At 38.6% G+C, this 15983-nt stretch overlaps 1 protein-coding gene across 5 annotated transcripts in view; it reads right to left on the bottom strand.

The window, feature by feature from the left end:
* Positions 1-1215: 1215 nt before the first annotated feature.
* KAT2B (lysine acetyltransferase 2B) overlaps positions 1216-15983 on the bottom strand; it is a 99993-nt gene continuing 85225 nt past the window's right edge. For all 5 annotated transcript variants that reach the window (XM_077865354.1, XM_077865358.1, XM_077865355.1 and 2 more), the window contains 6 exons: positions 14462-14605; positions 9707-9821; positions 7935-7971; positions 7629-7692; positions 7445-7529; positions 1216-3286 (listed from right to left, as the gene is read on the bottom strand). In XM_077865354.1, coding sequence (XP_077721480.1) covers positions 3093-3286; positions 7445-7529; positions 7629-7692; positions 7935-7971; positions 9707-9821; positions 14462-14605 — 639 coding nt within the window. In that variant the 3' untranslated portion in view covers positions 1216-3092. The remainder of the gene's footprint in view (positions 3287-7444; positions 7530-7628; positions 7693-7934; positions 7972-9706; positions 9822-14461; positions 14606-15983) is intronic.

The following is a 15983-nucleotide window of genomic DNA, read 5'->3' as shown; positions in this document are numbered from 1 at the left end:
TACAATATGGAAAAGACCACAGGCTGCCTTCCACAACCCTGCCTTATATAGCTCTTAGAATCTCTTAAAATAGTGAGGTTGGTCTGAAGAATATCAGCTAAAAGCAGTGATACGTTATTAACCTGTCCAGAGTGCCTCAGTCTGATCTTGTTTCTACTTCTTAGGTTTCATAATTCTAAATTTCACTTCTAGGTAATATGAAAACCTCCAAGTCTTCTTTTCACTATTCTAATGAATACAACCAGTTTTTACATGTGTTGAATAATACAACTTTATAGCAATGTTTTATATGAATATACGGGAATGGAGTGGAAAGGAGACATATTCTACAATCCAGATGTTTACATTTCTTAGAAGGAGGGACATCACCCTGTGGCTTCCCTCTGCCTTATTTATCCCTCCCCTGTAAGGGACTTACCTAATTGAGTTACATTTAGGCCCTGGACTGCCCTGTATGGCTGCTCCCTCACCTGTGCCTCTTCAGAGTGGGCCTTCCTTCAGAGAGCACCATTGTTGTTGGCTATGCACTAAATTTAATGGCAAAGGCCCTGCCCTTGGAGGGGAAGGTGCAAAGCTATTGGTGAGCCAATCACATTCATCGGTTCCATATTAGTCCCATTTCCCACAGATATATAAGCCATATTCTCCAATGTCCATTTTATTATTAATAAAGATATTTTTGCCATCATATGCCTTATTCTTTTGACTTCTCACTTGGTTCAGGATTCAGAAAGAAAAAGTATTCTTTGGTGGGTTCTCTCATACTCCCAACAGGATACAGTATTCCTTCATGCAGTCAGCATTTTGAATGACATTATAAGCTCTTTATGAAATATGTAAGAATCAGCTGTATTTCTTATGTCTTCATTGATCTATTTCACAGATGCACAGTAGAAAAACTGGGAAAAAACTTTAATTTCTAAACCAATAACACTCTTCTTTCACTGGGATTTTTTTTTGTTTAATGAATGACAGTGGGCAAGATGCACAGTGGACCACCCAAAAAACACAGACACACTCAAGTGTCTCATGAACTTTTCTCACTGGTGGGGCTGTGAATTCTTATGAAACTTCTAACAAGCGCAACAATTCTAAACATCTTCAACAAGACGCCTAAAATCTAAGAATTATGGACATAGTCGATGGTCATCAACCAGATCATACACTTGCCCTGTTAAATTTAATGGGCTAGAAGAAGAAAACACAACACCAAACTGAGAGCTTTTTAAAATATAATTTAAAACTATGTTGTACCAGTACAATATATTAATTTTACAAATGTAAAATTTTATCCGCTGTTAAAGCATTTGCAAAAACCACACATCCTACTTCAGCTTTATTGCACAATATCTATAAGAAAATATTAATTTTTAAATTAGAAAACATAAAAATGCTTTCAATATAGAAGAGACAATCTGATTTTAAAGACAATACTCTATAAGAATGTCTACCCAGAAAATAACAAACTTTCACAGGATACCAAGCTGGACAGATGCTTCAGCAGATTCAGTACAAAGCACTGTTTAAAACCAGTCCAAGATACTTAATCCAAACTGTATCATCATTCTTCATTAGAAATCTAGATGCCACTCAGGGTGGTTTCTTATACTTAAAAAAGTTGAGGCAATTTTCAGTGTGAGCATTCTGAATATCTTACATCTTAAAAACATAATACTTCCCACTTAACAGCTATTTGCAGATTTTCTTCCTTCTTGCAGATTATCTCTGGCAACTGTTTTTAACAACTATTAAATGATCATTTTAATTCATTTATGCTGATAGAAAACATCAAGTTAAATATACTTTTAAAACCTAGTCCTTTACAAAAATCAGTTTATAAATTTGTATCATAAAAATTAGTGTCAAAGACCATCAAAATGGCCTTCATTTGTTTGATATTAGTTGGTTCTCCCAGAGTTGGGATGGCAGATGTCCCACTTTTCTATGTAGTGTTAATCAGGAAATAAACCCAAGCACTAAGCCGGAATCCCAAGACCAGTTAATAAGGTTGCATGATGGACTTTAGTGGGATATTACCCTGGGTCTGTCTTCCAATGTAGGTGTTAAAATACTGACAGCAAATTTTGGTGATTTAATTCACCTCAGACAATGAATATAATCTGGAGATGGAAAAGGAAAAATGTTCACTTAATACATTATCAGTGGGGTTGTGTATATCATAGAAAAGGAGAAAAAAATCCTTATTCGTTAGAACAAGGATTCACCAAATTTGATACATATGTAGATTATGCATCTTTTCTTATTAAAGCATGTTGATTCAATCTCAAGTGTTTTTAAACATATGCCTCTGTGCATCAGGAGATTGCCTTTTGGAACTTATGGCCTGCATAAGCAAAGTCAAATATAATATTACACATTTGTGTACAGAAAATAATTATTAAAATAGTGGTTATGTGCTCACAAGTTTATTGTAAGTAGACAGAATTATCAAAAACCCAGATGCTTATAAAAAAGTTTGCATTATTTAGAATTTCTTCCTTAGGAATCAAGGCAGTTGCTTTTCCGGAACTGCATTTTTCAGAACTGCTCAAAGCACCTCATCTAGATGAGTGTTTTTAAAAATATATATATAAAATGTCTACAATGAGACTTCAAACATCACATATTTCACCTTTTACAGGCTTTATCATGTATCCCTTCCTTAAAGTCCTTCAGAATAAAATAAAAATAAACTCTCACATTCCATTAGAAAAAAATGGAAACATTCATGGTCTGAAAGGTTTCTGCATTCCCCCAAATCTTGGTACTATGTGCAATTTCCTCATACACAGGTTTTGAGGAAACCCCTGATCATCTATTATTGAATATTCAGCTAATGGACATGCCATAGAAAATTTACATTAATAGTAGTAAATAGATTAAAATCTATTCCATAAAATAAAAATGTTCTATGACTTCACTTTAAATACATATCTGAAAAGCTAAGAGGTTTTTTTGTTTGTTTTTCCAAAGTGCTAATTATTACATTTACAAGTATCTTCAATACATCATGTCCAATTCTTTATAAAACTAAACAACCTTGCTTTAGGCACACTGCTTGATGAGTTTCTAAGAAGCAGAGGGGGAAAAAGTTACTTGTCAATTAATCCAGCTTCCTTAATTTTACTGAAGAAGAATTTCTCCAGGATATTGGCACATTTGTAGTATTCACTCTCAGGGGGGTTGTACTCTTTGCAATTGGTAAAGACTCGCTGTAAGTCTGCCATGAATAATTTCTTAGACACGTAGTACCTATTCTTGAGCCGTTCACTCATGGTTTTCAGATCTGCACAGGAAAAAAAAATATTAGCAATCTTTGACTCCTTTTTAAACACCAGTTGACAAAAGGGAGACAGGGAGAGAAATGTATGTCATCAGTTTGGCTACATTTTTACCATCCCAATGCCCTCCCTTAGGAGACGTTCATAGGATCAAGGCAACAGTTCTTAAATCTTATGTTGTTTCTGTTGTGAAGGCTTCTTGTGTAAAATCACAGCATTTTCACATTGAAGGGACCATTATTAGTCATCTGGCCCAATCCCCTATTCAGCACAAGGAAGCTAAGTAGATTAGCAGCGAAAAGTATAAACTGAGCACTGTTAGCTATTCATTCAGAATTATACAGAAGAGGCTCTATCCACACGGAGTACAGCAGGTGGAACATTTGTCTGAATCGTTTCATTACTTAAATCCAAACAATAAGACTGAGTTTGTTTCATTAAATTCACAGTTTTGGTGCTGTAGAGACAGAACTAAAGTAGAAAAACTGATCATAAATAAGTCTACAGATAAAACAGTATTCTTGCATATGAAATAGTTCAAATGAATTTAGTTTCATGCTCTGTCCATGAAATAAGAATCACAGGCAGTAAAAAAAAAAAAAAAAAAAAAAATCACAAACAATTTATTTTCTAAAGCAAGTAAGCCTTGAGAGACTATTATAAAAATATTTCCCCAGTATATTTATTTGCTTTAAGTTGTTTTACAAATGAAAACAGTACTTTATCTAAACTTGTAAGAATATTCTGGAGCTTGTTTACTCCTCACTCTTAGAACTGATAAAGAATTCCATAAAGATTAAAAAATGTTAACATTTGGGTGTGCCTGGGTGGCTCAGTTAAGTGTCCAACTCTTGAATCCAGCTCAGGTCATGATCTCAGGGTTATAGGATTGAGCACTACGTCAGGTTCTGCGCTGAGGGTGGAGCCTGTTTGAGATTCATTCTCTCTCTCTCTCTCTCTCTCTTTTCCCCTCTGCACCTCCCCCCATGTGCACACACTCTCCCTCTCCTCTCTCATATGAACAGGGGCACCTGGGTGGCTCAGTTATGTCACCACCTCTTGGTTTCAGCTCAGGTCATGATCTCAGAGTCCTGGGATGGAGCTCTGTATCAGGCTTCCCGCTCAGCCGGGGTCTATTTCTCTCTTGCTCCCTCACCCTCAGCTTCTCCTCTGGCTCTAGTTCTCTATATCTCTCTCAAATAAATAAATAAATCTTTTTTAAAAATTATAAATAAAATCTTAAAAAAGAAGATACTAACATTCACTTAGTTATTGGTCCCTACCTGTCTCTAAGTCTGGTTCTGTCATTAAAAATTATATTAACTGTGCATGGAAAAATAAGTCAAAATTACTAAAGAAACACCTCTACCAATAACCCCAATTCCCACTATATTATCAAATTTTCTAGAAGGAAAGAAACTTACTAAATACATCAGGGTCATCTGTTAGTGAAATATATAAATTTATGTGCAACATCCAAAAATGGGGAGAATTCATTTACATCAAAATCTTAAATCTACCATAAAACACCAAAGAAAAAATGGGAAATGTGTACTTTTGCCTTTGACTAAAGCTTCTCTTGGGTAGTGGTATGCCATCACATCTGTAAGTACAACTTTTAATTATCTTTCTTCTCTAACTACAACAGTTTGGAAGGTGAGATAAATTGGCAAGTGTTAAGATACTTTATAAAGGCTCAGCAAATAACCCACTAGATGTCTCACCTCACTGTGAATGAGAATAAGATGTCTTCTTATAAAATGAAAAAAAGAGCAATGAAATTAATTGTGCCTCTCCAGGTAAAGTTAGATATTTACCTTACCACCTACATGCCTACCACTTAAGATATGCTGTCCAATATATAAAGAGCTATATAACCAAAAGGGGAAAAAAAGAATAAATACAAAGATGTTTATCCAAAAGCTTTCAAGCTATTAACCGGAAGAGAGGAAGTAAGAGCTGGGGAGAGCCTAAAATATAGCAGAAACAAAATGAGAGTCATAGAAGTTTTTGGATCTTTCAGAATAATTACAATCTATTCTGCATATTGCATATTTCCTTTCTATATTTCTATTCTATTAAGTTACAAATAACATCCTTCTCCTCTAGCTTTATTGGAGGGCTTAGCTGATCAAATGACATGGGTTTAAAAAGGTGATTAATTATCAGTGATACCACGTATGTCTCCATAAAACTATTCTACTCATTAAATTATTCTACCTTCATCCCTCCCACCAACCCAGGAGTTCTGGATAAACAGGAAAACCCTGTGTAGCAATCCATGCATGGTAAGAAGACAAGCTTGGGCTAAACTATTCAGACAATGTTCTGAATGAGATTCCCCAAATGACACAAGTTAGACCTCATTCATATGGGAGAAAAAGAGTTTTTGAGAGCACAAGAAAAAGAGAAGAAAAATATTTTAGAAAAAGCTGAGAAGGCAATAATGGAGGAAAGTAAAATTACTGTTTTGTCAATCTTGTTCTCAAAAACATGACTATCGTAAGGGCAAGACTACACATGTCACTCAGCAGCACCTAAAGGCACCCAAAGAAAAATATTATTGCTCCCCTAAACAGCACCGTCCACTGTTTTAATTAACTATGTCTAGAACACACCTCAGTCCACCACTGGTCTTGCTCAAAGGGGCTGACATTCCCCTCATGAGCATTCAGCTATGCACATAGGTGGTATCCAACTGGAGAGGCTCATACTCTTCCCAGGCTGGACCAAGCAAAACACTTCCAGAAAGCAGGCTGAGAGTAGGCGATGACAGACAAGACCTTCTGGACCTACCTTTGCAGGTCTTCACAGTGTACATGAGCAGGGCTGAAAGCTAGTTATTCTCCCCAGAATCATACAACCTCCTATGAGAGTTTCATTAAGAGAAGCTGAGACGGTCCAGGGGATGAGGATGCAAAGGTCAGTTAACTTAAGTTTGGAAATGGGCATAAAGAGTTTTAACACATTTTTTACATGATACAAAACACTGAGGGCCATGTGACTGGCTCAGTCAGCAGGACCTGCAACCCTTGATCTCTCAGGGCTGTGAGTTCGAGCGACTGTTTTGGGTATAGAAACTACTTAAAAATAAAACCTTTAAGAAAGGAAAAAGAGAAAAGAAAATTCCCCAAACTCTCTTCCATTCCGAATTCTAGACTCACTCAACCCTCACACTTCAGTTTTCATAACTGAAATAAAGAGAAGGCAGAGAGAAAAGAGAAAAGTATATGGGTGTGGGTCCACTTTATGGAGTACAGACTACCAAAACCATTATAATGACTCTATAGAACATTCATGTGAAAATTAATGCTATCGAAAACACCTACAAATAACTCTCTTATCAGGGAGCTAAAGTATCCCTTTTGTTCTTCCTTTCAGATTTTAAAACCTTCTTAGTACCAAGAACAGACTACAAGTAGAAAAGGAACAGAAGACACAGGCTGTCTCCAAAATAATGGCCACACCACTGACTGAAAACATTTCAGCTAGTTGTCTGTCATCTACACAATGCCGAACTAGTTTAATCGGATGCTCAATTACTTCAATTAATCACTTTAGCATGGGTCGGCACAGCAGCAAATTCCACAACTCTACATTTCTAAAGGAATTTTTTGTTTGTCTGGTATTGGATGTGGAACAAAGCTTTTAAAGGGAGTATAAATAGTGACACTAATAGTATCCATCAAGAGCATGGAAAATCGAGAACTGAGTTACTAGACTTTCTCCCTCCACTAGTACAGCAGGCAAGCAGCTTAATCCAACTTTGTTTGTATCGCTTTTAAAGACCCTCAAAGGGCTCAAAATACATCAGGACGATAACCTAAAGTCTTCCATTTGCAACCCATCAGGTAGAACAGAAACAAAGTTCTGTCCAAACAGCCGGCTTCACATCTCGTGCTGCGTGCAGTTCCCCACCTGGGCTGTCTGCCTCCAGTGCTGTCGCTGTCGGCTGCAGGCACATCTAAACAACACAGCCACCCACCTGTCCTTTATGACTCTGCTATATACCACTGCCCCTCAGTGGGTGCAGGAATCCCACCACCCAGCACACACCCTACCCTACAACAGAAGAGCACCAATCAACCTCAGCAACATTTTGTCCCCCACACCGCCATCCAGAGAGTGTTACATCTATACTTAGAAAAGGTTAATGGCATTACCCATGGGGAACCTTATAACTTCATAATATCCCGGAGCTTCTGTTCTCTTCACAGGTTCCATGAAGGGCCAAGCGCTTTGATGGCTCTTGAGTAAAGAAAAAAGTAAGGTATCTAATATGGAAATTCCATGTGGGAAATCATTTCAAAAATATCTGCATGAAGTGAATGAAAAGAAAACACCCACCTTCACCTGCTGGAGGATGCTCTTGAGCGTGCTGTAAAGCTGGTCAGGGTCTTTGGGCTCTTTACTTGAAAGGAAAGAGTAACAACAGGGAACAATGATTAGTTTTTTGCCCTCTTGCCAGGGGATTCCTATTCCGCTTATTTTTACAAAAACCTAAAATGGGAACCATCCCAGAATTTTTTAACGAAAACTGAAACGTAGCAAGTGCTGTAATGGGTGATTACATGCAGCTTGCCCACTTCCTCTAAGGTGCTGAGAGGAAAGAAAAATCACTTCCCTTCATGTCCTCTCACCCATCTTACTTACCTTTTCTCTTTTCCACTCGGCTTCCAGCCTGTCTCTCCTATATATCAACGAAATTAAACACTAAATGAGAACTGCTTTTGGTCAAGAGAATAACAAAATACTTATCAAAAATAAGATAAATTATAGGCATGCCTCAGTAAAAGTCTATTTCTGGGAAGAGACAGAAATCAACTGCAATTAGTTACTTCCTTCTACAGTTAGCAGCGTGAAACATTTCCAAGACGGCCAACAGCACTTTCTGTTAGTGTTTTTTAAAGCAGGAACTCCCAACTTTTCAGAGGAAAGCATAAAAAAACAAAGACATCCAGGACTGGGGGTGTATGTATATTTTAAACTCTAAATCAACATTTTTTGCTAATCACCAGGTGAAAGAATTAAACCGTTATTTTTAGGTTAGGACAAACTTTGTCCCGGTCTCTGTTTTATTTGGCAAAGACCCTGCTTTTAATAGAAGATGGCTTAGTGCAGCAGAAAGAAAACACAGCCTAAGTCCAATCGACCTGGACTTGATTTCTTGCTCTCTCCTTAAAAGCTAATTTATTGGGGCAGCCCCAGTGGCTCAGCGGTTTGGCACCGCCTTCAGCCCAAGGCCTGATCCTGGAGACCCAGGATCGAGTCCCGCGTGGGGCTCCCTGCATGGAGCCTGCTTCTCCCTCTGCCTGTGTCTCTGCCTTTCCCTCTCTCTCTCTCTCTCTCTCTCTGTCTCTCATGCATAAATAAAAGTCTTAAAAAAAAAAAAGCAAGCAGAAACTTTAAAAAAAAAATGCTAATTTATCCTAGATAAGATACTTAACAATTCGCCTCTATAATTTATCAACCTATAAGGCAGAACTCTAAAGATTAGATGCCGTCATTCCTTTTGAGAAGAGTGGATGTATGTAAAAAACTAAACAGAAGAATGCCTCGCACACATAGGCATTCAGCAATATGACAGCTATTCTGCCCTTAACAGGGATAATATAGGGGAAGTGAAATTTCTAGGTCTAGAAGTAAAAGTAAGATCTGTTATAGGGTAGCTATCATATTGAAGGAATATCACTTGCCCAAATAGGGTCTTATTTTTTTTCTGGAGAACTGTAGTGTGTTTGGTTTTGTGTCGTGTATTAAATCTTCAATATACTAGAAGATCCCGGATTTGAAATGGAAGTGTGGCTACTCAATAGCTTTCAAAAACAGCTATATTACATATTTTCATCAAAGAAGATTCATCTCTAACACTCACAGGTAAGAACCCTTGGGGAAACTACTCGAAAATAAGGAACTCCAAACAAATGATATGTTTTCCAATCATCTTTTTTCGAAATGTGGAGAGAGTAATCTGGCCAAGCAGGGGCCTGTGCAGGCTGCAACGATGACAGCGATGAGCAAGGATGCAAACAGTAACAGGTTTGCAGAGTAGCATGCCTCTGCTTCTCATTCTGACAGCTGCAGGCCATGTGCTCTTTGAGGTCAAAGGACTTAACCATTCTGCAACTCAATTTCCCCATTTGTAAAAGTGGACTTCCCCCCAGGCTATACATAGCCATCTCTGAAAAAAATGATGGATATTAACAGCTATGAGACGGGGTCATCTATGTTCTCCTTGATTTGTTTGCACTGAGTAGAGAAAAGACAAAGGGAAAGCACATCCTCCCTTCTTAAGACTACAAACACCACAGATGGAGACAGGCAAGGCAAAAAGCTCTCCAAATCGCTGCACCCAGGCAATTGTTTCAAACACATCTCATGGCATCACCAAAAGACTTTGCTTCGAACAAAAGGTCTGTACGTACTAATTCCAGGAATGCTTTCTATTGGGATCTGTCGAACTCCATCTTTGAAACAGGAAAGTCCAGGGTATACTTTTCGAATCTGGGCTTGTTTTCTTTCTATCAGCTTTTTAATGATCTGTAAAGCACAGGAAGAGAACACGTTTATAGTGACAGAGTCTGTGGCCATGGATGAAGTCAGTCAACCCAAGAAGTCTTAGTCTCCTAAATAAAGTCTTCATTCAAGACACAAAAAGGGCGAAAGAGTGAAAGCTACTGAACAGGTAAGGTATGAAAACGTTGCTATGGGTCGCCCCCTCTAGTGGCATTTACACAACCGCCTTTGAATACTTGTCCCCAGCCATCAAAGAAGCCAATATTGAGAGGACACACTGCCCTTAGGGCACACTGTCCTCTTTACCACAGAAGCCAGTTACTGTGCCCTGTCTTCTCTGGGGAACAGCAAAGCGGCCCTGTGCATCAGCTACCCAGCCCAGCCCCGGCCCCAGGATCTCTTCACATTCCCCAACTGGGAACTAACTGTTCCCTTTTGGATTAGAAAGCACACATTATTATTTAAAAATTCCAAGGCATGAGCCCTAACCCATACTGTTTACATCAAAAAAGCAGCTCCAAATTGTTGAGGCAACACAACTCCTGGTGTAAGCAGCCAGGATGGATTAAGGATTTTGGAGAGGTGTTTGTTTTGTACATTAATTCCTAATGTACTGAGGTTAACTATTTCCAAAACAGTGCAGTTTCCCATTTAAAAAAAAAGAAAATAATTAAAAATAGCTATCCAGAGATTAACGGTCATAACTGCATTTTAGAAAAGAAAAAACAAAACAAGAGAATGAAAGAGAGAGAGAGAGAGAAAAAAAAAAAACAGACCATAAGAGACTCTGAACAGTAGAAAACACACTGAGGGTTGATGGAGGTGGTGGTAAGGGGGTGGGTTAGATGAGGGATGGGCGGACACCTTAAAGAGGACACCTGTTATGAGCACTGGGTATTGTATGTAAATGACAAATCACTAAATTCTATTCCCGAAATCAATATTACACTATATGTGAACTAATGAGAATTTAAATACAAATCTGAAGAGAGGAAAAAAAAAAAAAAAAAACCACTCGGTAGCAGTCCCTAATTGAATGTGCAAAGGAAAACAAAAATTCCAATTCCTAACAGCTTGATCTCAAACGTATCATCATTGGTAAAGGCTCCAGCATGAATGCATTTTAATCCTAACAATTAAACAAAGAGCTTCCTAAAGTGAATGGGACTAGTAAAAGTATATTCCTGGTAAATCTAGTTTACTGCTGTGCAACAGAAATATAATGCAATCTGTTTATATAATTTTAAATGTTCCTGTAGCCACATTTTTTAAAGTAAAAAGTAACCGGTAAAATTGGATCTTAACAACACACTTTTATTTAATCCATTATGTCCAAAATATTCTTGCTGCACCATATAATCTATAGAAAAAAATGTGTATTTTACATTCTTTGATTCCTAACAAATCTTCAAAATCAGAGTATATTTTATATGTAAGTGCATCTCAATTTCAACTAGCCACATATCAAGTGCTCAAAAGCCATATATAGCTAGTGGCTGTCACTTTGGACAGGACAGATCTAAATGGATGTTCTCCCTTTGTCTATTTGAGTCTAAGTCTTTTTATTTTTTTCAAAAAAGATTTTATTTGGGGGGGGGCACCTGGGTTAAGTCGGTTAAGCAACCCCCCCTCCTGATTTCAGTTCAGGTAGTGAATTCAGAGTTGTGGGATCCAGCCCCGCAAGGCATCCAGCTCAATGGAGAATCTGCTTGAGTTTCTCTAACCCTGCCCCCTCCTCCACTAGCACACATGCACACTCTCTCTTTAAAAAAAAAAAAAAAATTAATCGGAAAAAAAAGAAAAATATTTTTAAGTAATGTCTACACCCAATGTGGGGCTTGAACTGACAACTCCAAGATCAAGAATTGGATGCTCTTCTGACTGAGCTGGCCAGGCACCCCTCCCCAGTCTAAGTCTTTTGGAAAGAGAATCCCAATGGTAGTCTCTTAATTAAACACCTTTAGAAAATATAATTTTGAATATAATTGTAAAACTTTTTCTCTTTATCAGGGATTTTTCTCAGATGTGATAACCCACCCCAATGGCTTCCATAAACCTTGTGAAGCACCTTGAAAGTGAAGGGATCCTGGTGAATGACTCATAATGACGTCTTAACCCCTCTGTGCCTCACACAGTTGCTCTGGAGAAAGGGGACACTTTACTTCTGTTTCAGTCTTTTATCTTTACTTCCTTCGAAAATGTGTCCACTTCTCCACCATGTCATCATCTTTCTTCAGATCCTTCTCCTGTATCATCCCTTCAGTTTTAGTCTTCCCAAACAGAAGATCTGGGGGGACTCCCCCATCTTTAATATGCTACCAAGTCTTAGCAGGTGTTCTTACAAAGAAATCACATTGGCTGGCCTCACGATTACTTTGGATCCTCCGAATCCAATCCCTTGTTGTCTCACGCTTGGATGAAGATTTGAGAAGTATCCCCTCCCAGCACTCCCCGCCCCACCCCACCCCCGCTCCCACATATATACACTCAACTCCACCGGCTCATGACCTACTCACACTTTCTCATATAGTGGCTTTTATTACCAGCACACCTATGATCCTAACTGCCCATGAATCTACTTATGTTGGATTCTGAATCTTCGCCCATGCTGCTGAGATTTAGCAGGCTTACTACAGTTCAAAACATATTTCCCATGAAGACACCTCTAATGAAGCTAGGCCCCTATGGAACCCACTCTCCCCTTGGAGTCAACACTCACAAAGTGGCCCTCAACTCCCTGCTCCCCTGTCCAACTGTACTAGCTTTCTCTCTCCATCTCTACTAGCCACAACCACAACTTACTCTGCTCTTGCATGCTTTCAGGGGCCAGGAAAGCCCTCCATATACAAATAACTTATTTGTTACTATCATTAGTCCCTGTCTTTGGCAAGGGGGTTTTCAAAAGTTGGAATAAAGACCCTTGTGATAATCATTTGAATTCTGTGGAAGAAGATCCTACACAATATTTTATTATGGTGACTTCAGGTTTCTTTGAAAAAAACTAGGTTCACAGGTAGCTCCCAGCCTCCATCATCCACTCAGGGGTGGGTGTTAAGAATGGAGGCAAACAGGGAAGGTGAGGAGAGAGGGAGATGAGATCCAAGAGGAGAGGAGAAAGAGGAAGGGGAGGAAGCATTATCTTCTAAACAACTGACTGCTTTTGCTAGCTATTTGTGGCTTCCCCCTGTACGTGGTAAGAGCTAACAGATCTGGACTAGGCGAATCTGCAGGGGAATCCTGCTGTCTGCTTCCACCAAAGATGCATGGGTGCTGTCAGAGGAGGAAGGAGGGAAGGGCAGCTGACTGCCTGGTGATGGCTCTAGTTGGCCAGCAGCCCCTCAAGCTGAACACAGAGCTGTTGAATACAGACCTGCTCATTAAACTCCAGAGAACAATGAAGAAAGCTAGCTCTTCAGAAGGAGACAGAGAAAGGAGCCTGCTGTGCTTTTATTAACTCTCCAAGTACCCTATTTGGAATTCTCTCTAAGGCTGGCATCTCTGAGCAAGACACAACAAAGGTTGTTTTTATTTTCTATTACCCCCCCCCCTCAAAAAAAAAGGCTTTCACTCACATTCATAAGAACAAGCCTGGCCTTCCCCTCTTCCCCTTTAAGAAAAAGGGAAATATTTATTGAGCACCTACTATGCACCAGACCCTGTGTATGGAGTTTTATGCCTGTTATGACAATGATGTCTGACAAACAACTAAGAATTGGGATTAAGGGACATTAGTAGAAACCAGAAAACAAAGATGGGTTGAAGACAGATGTCTTTTTTCAGTTATTTGCTAGGGAAAAAGGACACTAGAATGAATAATGAGGTATAAAGTGGAATTGATGAGGGATGTCACAGCCTCAAAGCCCATTGCTGAACTCCAACAAACTAGGGGTAGCAAGAAGGTGATCCTGGGCTTAACATAAAATTCATTCATTTAATAAACAGCCTCTGCACCCTCCCCAATTATGCTCTTTTTATGGTCTTTTCTTCTGTCTTAGACAAATGTAAAATTACCATGTTGTCATATCTATCAACCTGTCCTCTCACTGTTCCTCTTTTTGTTTATATGCATAAAAGACCTCACCCCAAAATCAGATAACAAGTCACTGAATTCCTAGAAATACAGGCCTTCAGAAGTTGCAATGTTAAAAGCAGACATGAATAAACCGTGAGATAAATACCTACATAAGAGGATAAATAACAAAAATCAAGTAAGTGGAACAAACTCGTGCTAGAGAAGTTCAAAGGAGAAACTGAACACAGGCCGCAGCGTTCCAATTTGTGTGTGTGTTGGGAGAGTGAGGGGAGTAATGTATTAAGACCAGGCTTAAAGCATCAGTAATGACTTTTAGAGACGAGTTTAGATAAGCCAAGAGGGAAATTTGGGAAGGGTCGATGAGGCTAGAGTGTAAAAGGTCTTGAAGGTACAGGTAAGATATCCTCACATTTTGTGTTTTACACAAATTTAACAAGTGTTGACCCTTTTAGGAATGGTGCCTAGAGAGGAAACAGATCAAGGATACCATCAAAGAAGAAATCTATACAAACCACAGCAAACTGAAATTATGATATGCAGTAGAGCCATCCACACACAGCCCAGAGATGCACAACTCACCCAAAGAAGACTGGCCTGCATGGAAAGGAAGAGGAGTTGGTCACATGTTTACCTCCTTTTGCTTCTTAATGATGACAGAAAATTCTGTGTATGGGATCCGGGGATTTAGCTCACATCCCATTAAAGTGGCCCCTTCATAATCCTTGATGTAGCCAACATATTTGGTTTTAGGTATTTTAATTTCTTTGGAGAAACCCTGCAAAGCAAATAAACTCATTCATAATGGCTGTTGTGCATCAAATTTCTACTGCGTGTAAACCATATGGTAGGCAGCAAAGTACACTTCTTTCAAGTTGTCATCATACCATTCTGGAAAGGATTAACATGAAACCCCTCTGTGGAGTTCAGAAACATTAAAATCAAACTGTGCAAACAGGAAGACATTAAAAAATCCTAGTAAATCACAAGTTATACTAAATGATTTTTAACAGAATTAATATAAGATTGAGTTTTATATTAAACTGCACAATTTGGGCAGCCCCAGCGGCTCAGTGGTTTAGCGCCACCTTCAGCCCAGGGCCTGATCCTGGAGACCCGGGATCAAGTCCCATGTCCGGCTCCCTGCGTGGAGCCTGCTTCTCCCTCTGCCTGTGTCTCTGCCTGTCTCTCTCTCTCTCTCTAATAAATAAAAAAAAAATCTTAATAAAATAAAATAAATAATAAACTGCACAATTTCTCCCAAACTAGGAAGGGGACCCCAGGATTCTCAACAAATCAAAACTGATCTAAGTTCTGAAAGAAAAGCTTATCAAAAAAATATAATAATTAGGGGTGCCTGGCTGGTTCAGTCAGTATAGCATTCAACTCTCTCTCTCCCTTTTTTTTTTTTTTTTAAGATTTTATTTATTTGAGAGAGCAAGAGAGTGCGAGAGAGAGAGCAGGGTCAGGGGCAGAGGGAGAGAGAAACTCAAGCAGACTCCATACTGAGCACAAAGCCTGATGTGGGACTTGATCTCATGACCCTGAATTCACAACCTAAGCTGCTTAACTAACTGAACCTCCCAGGCATCCCAGAGCATAATACTCTTGATCTTAGGGTTGTGAGTTGGAGCCCCACTTTAAGTATGGAAATTACTTAAAATTAAAATCTTAAAAAAAAAAAAAAAAATATATATATATATATATATATAATAATTAGAACTTTGATGTTGAAGAAATGAAACCCCTACTGTATAGGCAAAAACTTCTAGACCATCATAATGTATAGTTGTGTCAGTAACATTTACTTGCAATATATTCATTTATATACTTTAATCTGCAATAACCTGGTGCTGTAGGGCATATATTCATATATTTATAATATAAACATAATTTTCCTTATAGTACCTATTTCAGTTCTTTACAGTAAGTTATTTTGGAATCCAGAACTATCATCAGCAGTTTCCTGCCTCCCTTTCAGCAAAAACTGATTTTCCAAGCAATCATTGCCATCATCCTCAAAGAGGACTACAGACAAGTTATTTAAGAACCATAACCAATTTCTTATTTTTTTAACTTAAATTCAATTTGCCAACATATAGTATAATACCCAGTGCTCATCCCATCAAGTCATGACTGATTTTCAAGCTTCACAA

The sequence above is a fragment of the Canis aureus genome, chromosome 22, assembly GCF_053574225.1.
Source record: "Canis aureus isolate CA01 chromosome 22, VMU_Caureus_v.1.0, whole genome shotgun sequence".
Lineage (NCBI taxonomy): Eukaryota > Metazoa > Chordata > Mammalia > Carnivora > Canidae > Canis > Canis aureus.
This window is presented reverse-complemented; position numbering and strand designations above follow the sequence as displayed.